The 13,351-nt window shown below is 33.9% G+C and overlaps 1 protein-coding gene across 1 annotated transcript in view; it reads left to right on the top strand.

The window, feature by feature from the left end:
* Positions 1-13,351, top strand: part of Zmat4 (zinc finger, matrin-type 4) — a 416,076-nt gene that overhangs the window by 134,439 nt on the left and 268,286 nt on the right. The window contains exon 3 of the mRNA XM_013025137.1: positions 12,975-13,064. Coding sequence (XP_012880591.1) covers positions 12,975-13,064 — 90 coding nt within the window. The remainder of the gene's footprint in view (positions 1-12,974; positions 13,065-13,351) is intronic.

The following is a 13,351-nucleotide window of genomic DNA, read 5'->3' as shown; positions in this document are numbered from 1 at the left end:
TGAGGATGAAATGAGACAGTAAATGGGAAAGAACTTTGGAGACAGTTTGAAGCATTATACAAATACAAACTGGCTTTTTTTTATATCTACATACTATAGGAGAAGATATCAGTATCCTTATTTGAAGTGAATTTGAGTTGCAAGTTGTTTTTTTTTCCTTAAGGAATATGTGATAATGGAAGATGGTTATATAGGTGAAGCACAAACTGATTCTATTTCTATGTGTTTTCCCTCTTTTCACACAGCAATATGTCTGAAATAGATGTTTGGTCTTATTCTTTCTTTATTCTTCCCACCTCTAAAGAGAAGGCTGGCATGAATTTTAATACTTTCTTTGAATACTAAGAAATTGTTATAGCAAAATACACTAATCTTCAGAGAGGTCTGAGCTCATGCAATGCCTAGGATAGGGCCAACAACTTTAATTAAAATGGAAGAATTGGTAATTTCTGGCCTATCTTGGAAGCTTAACATTAATGTGGCTTTCATAAAAGTTATGACATTTGCTTAAAATGCAAATATGAATACAGGGAAAGAGCCTAGGGCTCTCAGTGCAGCTGGAAGAGATTATTTCTTTTTCATGCCTCCTTTCCTAAAGTGAGATGTGCTTTTGCTCTTCTGAGATTTCCTATATTTTTAAAATCAGTGCAAATTTTAGGTACTAAGTCTTTGAAAAAGTAATAAGTATTGTTGTTATTAGTCTATTTGGGTGATGTTGGAGTCATTTTTAGGTATGTGTTTTGCCAGTGTTTTGAGGAATAGTTTCTAGGGTGTCATTGTCTTCTGCCCCAGATGTGTGTGCACACACAACTGAAAGTAAACACATGTAGAAAACACATATAGTTGTGATGCCATTTGTATGTACTAAATAAAGTGGAAAATTTTAGAAGTATATATTGCCTTTGGGTTAAGAAGGCCCATTTAACACTAAATACTGAAATTTTTTAAAAAGATGCATTTTGATTGAGCATAAACCATTACTAAGAATAAATGGAAATGTGTTCAATTATACCAGTACATATTAAAAGCATTCCAGATCAGTGATGCTTTTTACTGATTATAATATTATTGAGTAAAGAGTATATTTACTGTGGAATTACCGTAGCTTGAGCATTATCAAGTTATTATTACTATATATTGCAGGCAAATTTGCTATAGAAGTAAGAATGATAACCACACTTCCAGTCACCTAATGTCTTTCTTCTGTTCTACCTCTTTTTGATATGCATATAATCATTTATGCACCTCTAATCATAGTATATGTATGTTTTGAATTTAGCATATTTCATACAATACCCATTATGTAGAAGGCATATTTTCTTTCTTTAAAAAATTATTAGCTCATATTAGTTATGGGGGTGTTTATTTATCTTTTCACAAATATTTACAATGTATTTCAATCAATTTTATCTCCTCTATCATTCTCCCTGCTCTCTTTTCCAAAACACTTTCAACAAAGTTTCATTTTTCTATGTTCATAGTTATGAATGATCATTTTGGTTATATTAAACTTTCTTTACTTTTCTTGTTAGCCAATTCTCCTCCTGATAGTACCTCCTTCAGACTATTTCTCTTCCTTTATACCCTCATCTCTCTATTGATCAACAATTTTCATTAAGGCTGTTTATGCTGTTTTTATATATACTTGGAATTTTTATAAAATTATTCACTTTTATCTTTTGCCTCCCTCTCCCTTCTCCTTCTCCTTAGCCTCTTATTTTGATTTTCATTCTGTTTATCCACCTAAATAATATGTATATGTATGTGTGTATATTCATATTAAGTGCCCATGAATATGTATGTCTTTTAGGTTTAGTTTGAACATATGGGTGAAATTTTATGATTTTGTTATTTGAGTTTGTCTTATTTCAGTATGATGTCTTCCAATGAAATCCATTTTTCTGCAAATGACAATTTCATTTTTCTATATGGCTGTGTAATATTCCAGTATGTGTATATACAGATATGTATATATATATATATATATAGTTTGCATATATATATACATATAAATCTTTTTCATCCATTCATCTATTGTTGGACACCTTAACTTATTCCATCATTTGTTATTATGAAAAGAGTTGCAGTAAGTGTAGATATACCGAAGTTTTTTCTAGTATATTTTTTCTAGTATGTTTATTCTCCTTCTCTTTCAAATGTATGTTCAATGGTGGTATGGCAGGATCATAAGGAAGGTCTAGTTTTAGTTTTTTGAAGAACCTCCATATTGATTTCCATAGTGGTTACACTAGGTTACATTCCCACCAAAAATTAATAAGGGTTCCATTTTCCCTGCATCCTCCATAGCATTTGTTTCCTTAATGACTGCCATTCCAACTTAGATGAGATGGTATCATAATATGGTTTTAATTTGCATTTCCTTGACTAAGGATGTTGAGCATTTCTTTGTATCTATTAACCATTGATATTTCTTCTTGTAAGAACTGTTCAGTTTGCTGTTTAAATTTTTGAGTCTTTGTATATTGTGGATATTAATTTTTTATCTATTTAATAAAAGATTTTCTCCCATTCCATAGGTTGTCTCTTGTTTCTGGTAATCATTTTTCTGTGTAGAATCTCTTTAATTTTATATAGTCCATTTGCTAATTCTGGCTGGTTTCCTTCTAGTCATGGTCAAGTCTTATTCAGGAAAAAAATTTACCTATGCCTTCCAGGGTTTTTATTATGTTTTCCTGTAGTAAATTTAAGTTTTCAGATTTTACTTTGTGCTCTTGGATAAAAATTTAAGTTGAGTTTTGTACAAGGTAAGAGATAGAAGTCTTGTTTCAATGCCCAGTTGTTCCAGAACCATCTGTTGAAGAGGCTGTCTTTTCTTTATGTATGTTCTTGGCTCCTTTGTCAGAGTTAATTGTAGGAATATGGATTTATTCTTGTATTTTTGTGCTGTTCCATTGGTGTTCAGGTCTGTTTTTGTGTCTGCATCAATCTATTTTTGTTACCATAACTCTGTAGTATAATTTGATGTCAAGTGTTTTTATGTAGAAATTCTTTTGCTATTCAGGGTCTTTTGTATCTCCATATGAACTTTTGGATTGATGTCTGTAATTGATATGTAATTGAATGATACTAGGATTCTGGTGAGTTTTGCCTTGAATCTGAATATGCTTTTTGCAGTGTGTCCATTTTATATTAATCCTTTTAAGCCATGAGCATATAATATCTTTCCATCTTTTGATAGTTTCTTCATTTACCTTCTTTAATGTGTTATAGTTTTCATTATAGAAGTCTTTACTTCCTTAGTTAATACGTAGATATTGTTTATAAGGCTATTGTGAATGGTATTATTTTCTGGATTTCTTTTTCCACCTGTTCCTTATAAGTACACAGAAAAGCTACTGATTTTTGAACATTGATTTTTTCAAAATCTTGTTAGGTTTTCAAAGGTATTTGTGAATTCTACAAGATTTTTTTGGTGGAGTCTGTTAACTTTCATATCATCAAAATGTTAGTAAATTTTGTTTTTTTTCCCTACTTGTGTCCTTGTAATTTCTTTCTCTTGCTTTATTTCTCTGGCTATGAATTCTAGTACAATATTGAACAAAGGTGAACTAGGTAAATTGAGGAATGGGTGATGATGGGAGATGTAAGGGAGAAATGGTGAAAGGAGGTTTACATTGAGCAAGATGCATTGAACTTACAAATTGACATGTTGACTTGAAACCTCTCTGTACATCCACTTAAGGATAACAAAAAGTAGATAATAAAAGTTTGTTTTTAAGACTGCGGAGAGTGGATATCCTTGTCTCATTGCTAGTATCATGGAAAGTGATTTTAGTTTCCCCCCCACTAAATATAGTATTAGCTCTGGGTTTATCATGAATTTATTAAGTTCAGTTACTTCATTCTTATTCTTAGTTTCTCTATATCTGTCATTGTAAGTGGATGTTGAATTTCGTCAAAGGCTTTTTCTGCATCAGATGAAATGATTCTGTGCTTTTTTTTCTTGGTTCTGTTTATGTGATCTTTTACATTTGTTGATTTACTTATTTAGAAACATCCTACATCTCTGTGATGAAACCAATCATTTTGAACAATTTTGATGCAATGTTGAATTCTCTTTGCAAAGATTTTAAATTTCACATTAATGTGAGTTAATCAGCTCAGTTTATAATTCATTCTTTTTCCCCTTGAATCTCAGTTTGGTTTGGAGTGAGTGTAATACTTTCTTTATAGAATGATTTCATATTTCATGGAATAATTTGATGGGAATTGGTATTAGTTATTCTTTGAAGGTCTGGTAGAATTCAGTATTGTATCCATCATTGTTTCTTATACCTCTGTTTAAGTGGCTTATATAAAGAAGTGTATATACAAGATGCAGAGTACCAGCATCAAATACTGTGAGAACAGGGGTTATACAGTGGGGGAGGAACATACAAAGAAACAAAAAACATCACATAATACATTATAAATACGGCACAGGAACAGACCTGAGGACCAATGGAATAGAATTGAAAAACCCAGAAATGAACCCACAGACCTATAGCCACCTAATCTTCGATAAGGGAACTAAAAAAATAGAATGGAAGAAAGACAGCCTCTTCCATAAATTGTGCTGGCAAAATTGGTTAATCACTTGTAGAAAACTAAAGCTAGATCCTTATATATCACCTTGCACCAGAATCAACTCCAAATGGATCAAAGATCTCAGAGTCAAAGCAGATACTCTGAAAACATTACAGGAAGGAATAGAAGAAACCCTACAACTCCTTGGCACAGGCTGAAATTTTCTTAATAGAGACCCAGAAACACAACAAATCAAAGAAAGGTTGGACAAATGGGATTGCATGAAGTTGCAGAGCTTCTGCAAAGGACATAGCTAGCAAGATCAATATTAATTTTATTGTTTGGATTTCTTTTCTCTTTTTGGTCATATTGGTCAAATTAGCTAGGAGATTATTAATCATGTTAATGTTCTCAAAGATCTGACTTCTTGTTTCCTTGATTTTTTAAAAAATAATTGTTTTAGCCTCTACATTAATGCCTTAAATTTTTAAAAAATTAATTATTTCTCTGAATCTACTAGTTTTGTTTTTGGCTTGATCCTATTTTTCTAGAAGTTTGATTTGACACATAAGGTCATTTGAACACTTCTTGCTTTTTAAAAAAATATGTCACCTGTGACTATGAATTTTTGTCCCAACACTGATTGGCTATATCCAAGAGGTTCTGGTAGGATATTTCATAGTTATTAGTTTCCAGGAACTTTTTGATTTCTGCCTTTTCTTTGTCATCTTCATTTTAACAGTGTGTTGTTCAGTCTCCATGTAATTGAATATTTACTGTAGTATTTCTTGTTGAGTTCTAGTTTAATTTTATTTTGATTTGATGAATATATTGATAAATTTTATTTTTTATTTGCATAGACTTGTTGTATGTCCTAAGATATGATTTTTTGAGAACATTCCATTGGATTCTGAGAAGAATGTGTTATTTACATTGTATGTTATATAGTTACTGAGATATCTATTAAATCCATTAATCATTGTCATTCAATTCTAAAGTGTCTTTGTTGATTTTCTGTTGGAATGACCCATCTATTGGTGAGTGTATGATATTGAAGTCTCCTTAGTGTTATTATGTTGGGGTCTATAAACAGTATAAGCCTTGAAGTATTTATATAATGAATCTGGGTATACTGCTATTTTGATGTTATATTGACAACTATAATTTTCTCTTTATTCATCATTGTCTTTATTAAGTGACCTTCTTGGTCTTGTCTGACTGATTTTAGTTTGAAGTTTATTTTATCAGATGTAAGTATGGCTACTCTTGCCTGGTTTTTCTGCCCTTTGTCTGAAATGTTCTTTCTATCCTTTTGTCTTAAAACTGTGTTTGTCTTTGTTAGTGACATGCATTTTACAGGTAATAAGTTGTCGCATCTTACTTATTAATCCAAGCTGCTGTTTTATGTGATTTGATTAGAGAGTTGAAGCTATTGACATTCAACTTTAATATTGAAAGGTATTCTGTATTTCCTGCTTTTTAAATTTTTTATTGTGAATAGATGTGTGATTTTTGGTTCATTCCTCATCTACTCTTCTAGTAGGGCTTATTCCTGTTCTGTTTTTGATTATCTTCTTTGGCAGGTAGAATTCCCTTTTTTGCATTGCTGGTTTAGTAGTCATGAATTCTTTTTATAAATTTATTTTTATTGTAAAGGGTTATAGTTACATAAGTTAGGTAATGAGTACATTTCTTTTTGCACAGTGTCTCCTCTTCTCTCATTTTCTCCCAGTTTTTCCCCTTCCTGAACCCCCTCTCCCTCAAGTTGTATAGTTCATTTTCAAGTATCACTGCTGAATTAGTTCACCCTTTGTCCCACTATTTCTTTCCCCCCCCCCCACTTAGGCAAAATCTTTTAAAAATTTTTTATTTTATTTATTTTTATTTTTTATTGTGAAAATACCGTGCAGAGGGGTTAAAATTACATGGGCAAGATAATGAGTACATTTCTTATCAAGCATGTTACTCCTCCTTTGCTTCCCCTTCCCATCCCTTCCCATTTCCCACCCACCCTCTCCCCCCCACCTCCCACCCCCCCACCTCCCACCTTTGGCCAAAGTTGTAAAGTCATGCTTCCCCTTCCCCTCCCCAAATGAGATAAACTACATACAAGAAAAAAAGTACAGAAATAAAAACTGCAAATAAAGGTGGGAAAAGTCAAAACAACATAAAAACCCTCAAAAAATAAGCTAAAAAGCTTCTTGTTTCCAGTTCTTGGAGTTCATTTCAATAAAATGCATTGAAATGATCATATATACCACAGAAGGTTTTTATTTATCGATCAATTCTGAAAAATTTTCTAACTCACTATTTAATATAAGGACATTCCATTATTAACTAGTCTCCTATTTCCTTTTCTTTCTTTCTTTCTTTCTTTCTTTCTTTCTTTCTTTCTTTCTTTCTTTCTTTCTTTCTTTCTGTCTTTTCTTTCTTTCTGTCTTTTCTTTCTTTCTGTCTTTCTGTCTTTTTTTTCTATTTTTCTTTTGGTTTAAATTTAGGTAATGCTGCAATGAACAGTTTTGCTCCAATTTAGTTTCAACTTCCATTTTTTTTCGTGGGGGAAGTTTTCATTTGTTTGCTAGAATAAATTGAAAAGAGTGAGGTTACTGTGCCAAATTTCAAGGAATTTCTGGTAGAATATAGGGAGAGGAGTTAGTTGAAGGAAGACTCCATAAGGACTAGATACCCTCCTTGTTGCCAAGAACTCACTCCAAGAACTTACTCCTCAAACTCTTCAATGAAACTGAAAGTGAAAGATCACTACCAAACTCTTTCTATGAGGCCAGCATTATCCTCATCCCCAAACCAGATAGGGACCCATCAAAGAGATCTATAGATCCATTTCTTTAATGAACATTGATACAAAACTTCTCAATAAAATTTTGGCCAATTGATTTCAACAACTAATCAAAAAACTCATATTCTTATGGCCAAACAGGATTTATTCCTGAAATGCAAAACTGGTTCAATATATGTGAGTCAATTAATGTAATTCAACACATCAGTAGGAGAAAGGATAAGAACCACATGATCATCTCAATAGATGTAGAAAAAGCATTTGACAAGATCCACACCACTTTATGATGAAAGCTCTGAAGAAACTAAGAATCTATGGAGCATTCTTCAATATAATAAAGGCTGCATGTGACAAACCTATAGCTAGCATTATACTTAATGGTTAAAAGTTAAAACCATTTCTTCTATAATTAGGAACAAGTCAAAGATGTCTGCTCTCTCCATTCCTCTTCAGTATAGTATTAGGATTCCTAGCCAGAGCAATAAGGCAATAGACATAAATAAAGGGGATCCAAATAGGGAAAGAAAAAGTAGAACTATCCCTCTTTGCCAACGACATAGTCCTGTATATAAAGAATCCTCTTGACTTCTGCTCCAAGTTACTTGAGCTAATCTAAAACTTTTGCAAAGTAGCAGTGTATAAAATTAACCCACAAAACCAGTAACTCTTCTGTATGCCAACAATGAGAAGAGCAAGGCTAACATCAGAAAAGAAACTCCATTTGTAATAGCCTCAAAAGAATCATAAAAACACCTATAAATGAACTTAACAGAGAGGTGAAGGACCTCTATAATGAAAACTTCAGAAACCTGAAAAAATAAATGAAAGCAGATTTAAGGAAGTGGAAAACTTCCAGTGTTCATGGATTGGGAAGATTCACATAGTAAAAATGGAAATACTGCCAAAAGCTACACACAAATTCAGTGCAAAATCCATCAATATCCCAACAATATTCTTTAATGAAATAGAAGAAGCAATCCAAAAATTCATATGGAATAATAGAAGACCCCAACTAGCAAGAACAATCCTTAGTAGGAAAAACAGTGCTGGAGAAATATCAGTACCAAACTTCAAACTCTATTATAATACTGTAGTTGTAAAAACAGCTTGGTCCTGGCATATGAACAGGCCCGATGACCAATGGAATAGAATTGAAGACCCAGAAATGATCTCACATACCTATGGCCACCTAATCTTTGATAAGGGAAGAAAGATAGCCTCTTCAACAAATGGTGCTGGCAGAATTGGCTATACATGTGTAAAAAGCTGACATTTGATCTTTATATATCACCCTGCACTAGAATCAACTCCAGATGGACCAAAGACCTTGAGGTAAGAACAAATACCCTGAAAATATTACAGGAAGGGATAGGGAATACACTAGTGCTCCTTGGCACAGGTTGAAACTTCCTAAATAAAGATCCAGAAACACAACGAATTAAAGAAAGATTGGTAAAACAGGTTCACATTGAATTGAAGACTTTTTGGATGACAAAGGACATAGCTAGCAAGATAACTAGAAAGCCCACAGATTGGGTGAAGATCTTCACTAGCTATACAACAGACAAGGGCTTTATATCAAAAATACACCTACAGTCCAAAAAAATTAACAAATCCTCAAAGAAACAACTACCCCATTAATAAGTGGGCTAAAGAATTAAAAAGTAATTACTCTGGAGAAGAAATAAAAATGTCTAATAGACACATGAAGACATGTTCATCATCTCTGTCCATAGAAGAAAATCAAATCAAAACAACATTGAGATTCCACCTCACCTCAGTTAGAATGGCCATTATCAAGGAAACAAATAGTAACAGATTTTGCCAGGGAATGGAACAAAAGGGAACCCTAGTACACTGTTGGTGGGAAGGGAAACTGGTTCCACTACTCTGGAAAGCAGTATGGAGGTTCCTCAAAAGAATAAACATAGAGTTCTCCTAGGATCCAGCAATCTCACTCTGAGCATTTACCTAAACGATCACAAATAAGCCCACACTAAAACTCCATCACAGCTATGTTCACTGCAGCATTATTTACCATAGCTACGCTATGGAACCAACCTAGATGCCCCTCAGTAGATGAATGGATCAAGAAAATGTGGTATATATACTCAATAGAATTCTGTGCTTCCATCAGAAAGAATGGCATCTACCTATTCATAAGGAAATGGAAAGATTTAGAAAAAGTCATTGTAAGTAAAGTAAGCTAGACCCAAAGAAACATAGATTCTATGGTGTCTGTCCTTTGTAACAATTAGTATATGTCTATGATAGTCCTGGCAGAGGCTCATAATAGCTCAATAGCTAAGTACCTATGACCATATAAAATGATGCTAATCAAAATGAACTCCAAGATATGGAAACAAGCAGGGTTTTATTGTTGTTGTTGTTTTTAGTGTGCTGTTATTTCTTTTTTCTTTAATATTTTTTCTTTTCTGTTAATTTATCCCCTTTTGTCACTGTTTGTGATTTTGGTACCCTGTGTCTTGTACATACATTTATCTGATTAGGGGAAGGCAAGGGGAACCACAAAATGATGAGACAAAGGACAAAGTTGAACCAATGCAACAATACTCACAAGACACTATGTTGGAAATGAACTTTCCAATTTGGGGGAAGGGGAGTCAGGGGGAGGGAATGTGGGAGAACAGGAGGGAGGAGGTAATAAGAAATGTACCCATTACCTTACTTATGTAACTGTAACCCCTCCATACATCACCTTCACTATAAAATTAACTTTTTAAAAAAAGAACAAGTAATGCCAGGAAGAAGGGAAATGACTCTTAGATCATGTTGAAGGCCCCATATTGGAGGTGGGGTAAGTTGTAACACATCTTGCAATACTTGGAAACTATTTCCCTCTGTCAATTAACATAATTTGGAAGCAACTCTGGATTTGAATCAGCCTAATGGGGAAAGAGACTGTTTTTACTGTTCAGTGTGGGCTATCTGTTATGTGTACTTGCTGTTGGAAGCCAGGTTTGGCTTGCAAATTGAGAAGGAAATGGACCTGGTTTAGGGAGTCTGGAGAAAACAAAGGAGGGAAAATGATGTCTACTTTACCACTTCAGAAGCAGTTGGTATTTGCCAAAACTCTTCATCCTTAATATATGGCAAGGGCCTACTTGTATATAATCAGACCTTCTTCTGCCATATGTGCAGGATGGGAAGGGAACTGAGAAGAAAAACAGGCCTCTAATTATCGATTGCTAATAAGCCTTAAATCCCAGCCTCTCTCATCACTGATGGCTTTAGAGAAGAGCCTGTCATTTATTTGCTTTTTCTTTTTAACTAATGGGTTTTTACTAGTTTTGTGAAACTGCAATTAAATAACTTGGTGAACTTTGCCTTTGCTGAAAAGTCTTTTGGAAAGAAATGCAGTATTTTGGGAAAGAAAAAAAGTCAGCCACAAAATAGGCCACATTATTAGATTTTCAATTGTGCCATCATTTTGTTCTCTGGGAATCTAGGGCTTTAAGTGGATTGATGACTCAGGATCTTGGATGAGACATTTTCTGCAATAACAAATGAAAAATTGAAAGCTACATTGGTCATATTTGAGCTCATAGAGTACCACTTTTTCTTTTTTTTAACCACTTAACTATGTGTATGCTTTTCTATAGCTTATGGTCTGTGTTTGCATTCAGTCTTTCGGGTTGTGTTTAAATGTTCATTTTATTTTTTGGACTATATTAATATTTCTAATAATATCCTACTTCTTCTAAAACCCAACAGGATGGTAGCAAATATATTTCTATATATGTTTTATTAACAAAAACATTTAAAAATCTAGTTTGTACTAGATTGTTCCCTCCCCCATGGTATAACCCATGCTTTCATTGTATTTAATGTTGGTATAATTTGTAGAGGGGAAGGGCAAAAACAAACTGTTTAAATAGGGATACAGGTGTACCCATTGAAACAATGAGATGTACAAGTCGTTATGTTGAAAAACGAATTTTACAACTTTGGCCTGGCAAGGGTGGTGGAGGTGTGTGTGGGGGAGATGGGAAGGGATGGGAAGGGGAAACAAAGGAGGAAGCAACAATGCTTGATAAGAAATGTACTCATTACCTTGCCCATGTAATTGTAACCCCTCTGTATGGTATTTTCACAATAAATTTTTTTTTAAATGCAGAAGCTGAATGATGATATTAAATCCTCTGACCCATGCCTATATAGATTTCTATTTCTCTGTCTTATCAATTTTACAAGTAACAACAACAAGACTTTATATAACTTAAATTAAAACCTACTATGAGATCTAGAAATAGCCTCAAGTGTTGGCAGTAGATTTCAAATTACCCTTTGATACTTTTATACATGTGTAAAAATTTCTCATGTTCTATTAGTAATTTTAAACCTATTTAAAGGTCTTAAAAGTTTCCAGGGACTGTTTAAAAACATAGTTTTCTTGCTCTAGGCAGAATACAAGATTTAAGAAAGTGATGAATGAGGAAAGCTAACAGAAAGGATTTATAGTGTATCCTTTAAAAAGGATGCATTTGCTGTATTTTCTCTGAAAAATCACTTTGCCTTTGTGGCTAATCCATAAAAGTAAACTATCATCCTGGAGATTGGCTAGGCCTCAACTGTAAATAATGGCTAAGTGGAACAAAGATCTTGAAAAGAAGAAAATAATTTCTAAGAAAGTAAAATGGGAAAGGGATTGGAATCAGATAGTAGTTGATTCAATAATATTAAGGATCAGTACAGTAAGAAAAGTTTAGTGTTATGCAAATTCTAAATTCTCATATGTACTGTCTTCTTTGATTCTCAGTACAACTCTAAGAAATATTGTAATGCTCATTTTGTGCTTGGAGAAAATAATATTCATTTAGACTCTAAATACATTCTACTCTCTGTCATAACACAGCTAGAAAGCAGTACAGCTGGAACTGGGATGCTGAACTTTGGAATGCTTATTCTTGTTGCTCTTTCACTCTACCATTGTGCGTAAAGGAAAGCACAGAAGTTAGAATTGAAATATTCTCCAAAATGCTAAGAACTAGACTGGGCTTTCAGTTAAGGAAAAGAGTAAGAGAAAGGATGAAAGGGAGAAGTTTCTCTATGTTGGCCTTGAGCAGACCAGTATAACTTGAAATGCCCAGGTGGTGGGCCTTTACCTGCATCTCTTTATCCTACCTTTTGCTTGTTCAAATCAGACCTTAGAGAATGTCTCTTGATGACTTCTTTTCTTTCAGTTTGGTAGAACTGGAAGCAAGCTTCTGTGAGTGCTATGCATGCGTGACTTCCCTACCTTGCACCCTGACCTTCAGGGTAGGACAAGTAAGTGAGAGAGACAGAAATAATCCTCCTGCTGCTCTTTTCATCACAGTTGATTCTTATGTTGCTTCCTCTGCTTACCCATCTTACTTTGGAGAAGAATTAAAAACATGATTCACTCCAGGTTAAACAATCTCAAGTTTTTTTCTGTTTTTCCTGAAATGATATTGGTTTTAGGACTTTGGACCAGCCACTTAATCTATCTGAAACTATTTGCCACATGTCTCACCGGAGCACTCAAAAGTGTTTTCTACTGAAAAATAGTTTGCATTTACAGTCACTGGCTGTGTTTCAAAAGATTTTTCCTCTTCCTTTCTCAAATGACTTCTCTTTCACAGTATCTCCTTCTGCTTTTCCTCCCCAGAGTCGAAAGCATGCAAGCAAAGTCCGACTCTATTATATGCTTCACCCTAGAGATGGAGGATGTCCTGCTAAGAGGCTCCGGTCAGAAAATGTGAGTATCTGGTGCCATGTGATAACCTCAGGTGATTTGCTGAGAACTTTGCAGTTCCAGGAATGTTCAGATTTATGGCAAAGCAAAGTAAGTTGACGTAGTTCATACTCAGTATTGCAGAAAATACTGCATGTCAACAAGTCCTTTTTATCTGTTTGTGTTTTTCTGTCCTGTCGGAAATTGCCAGTACTGGAGGTGTGTCTAATACCATATTGAGGCCATGTAAAGAGAGAAAGTGCAGAGTGCTGGGACTGAGCAAGGCTGGGTGACAGGAGGCAAAGCTATAA

The sequence above is a fragment of the Dipodomys ordii genome, unplaced genomic scaffold, assembly GCF_000151885.1.
Source record: "Dipodomys ordii isolate 6190 unplaced genomic scaffold, Dord_2.0 Scaffold4, whole genome shotgun sequence".
Lineage (NCBI taxonomy): Eukaryota > Metazoa > Chordata > Mammalia > Rodentia > Heteromyidae > Dipodomys > Dipodomys ordii.
The sequence above is the reverse complement of the archived record's forward strand: the minus strand, read 5'-3'. Positions and strand labels throughout refer to the sequence as shown.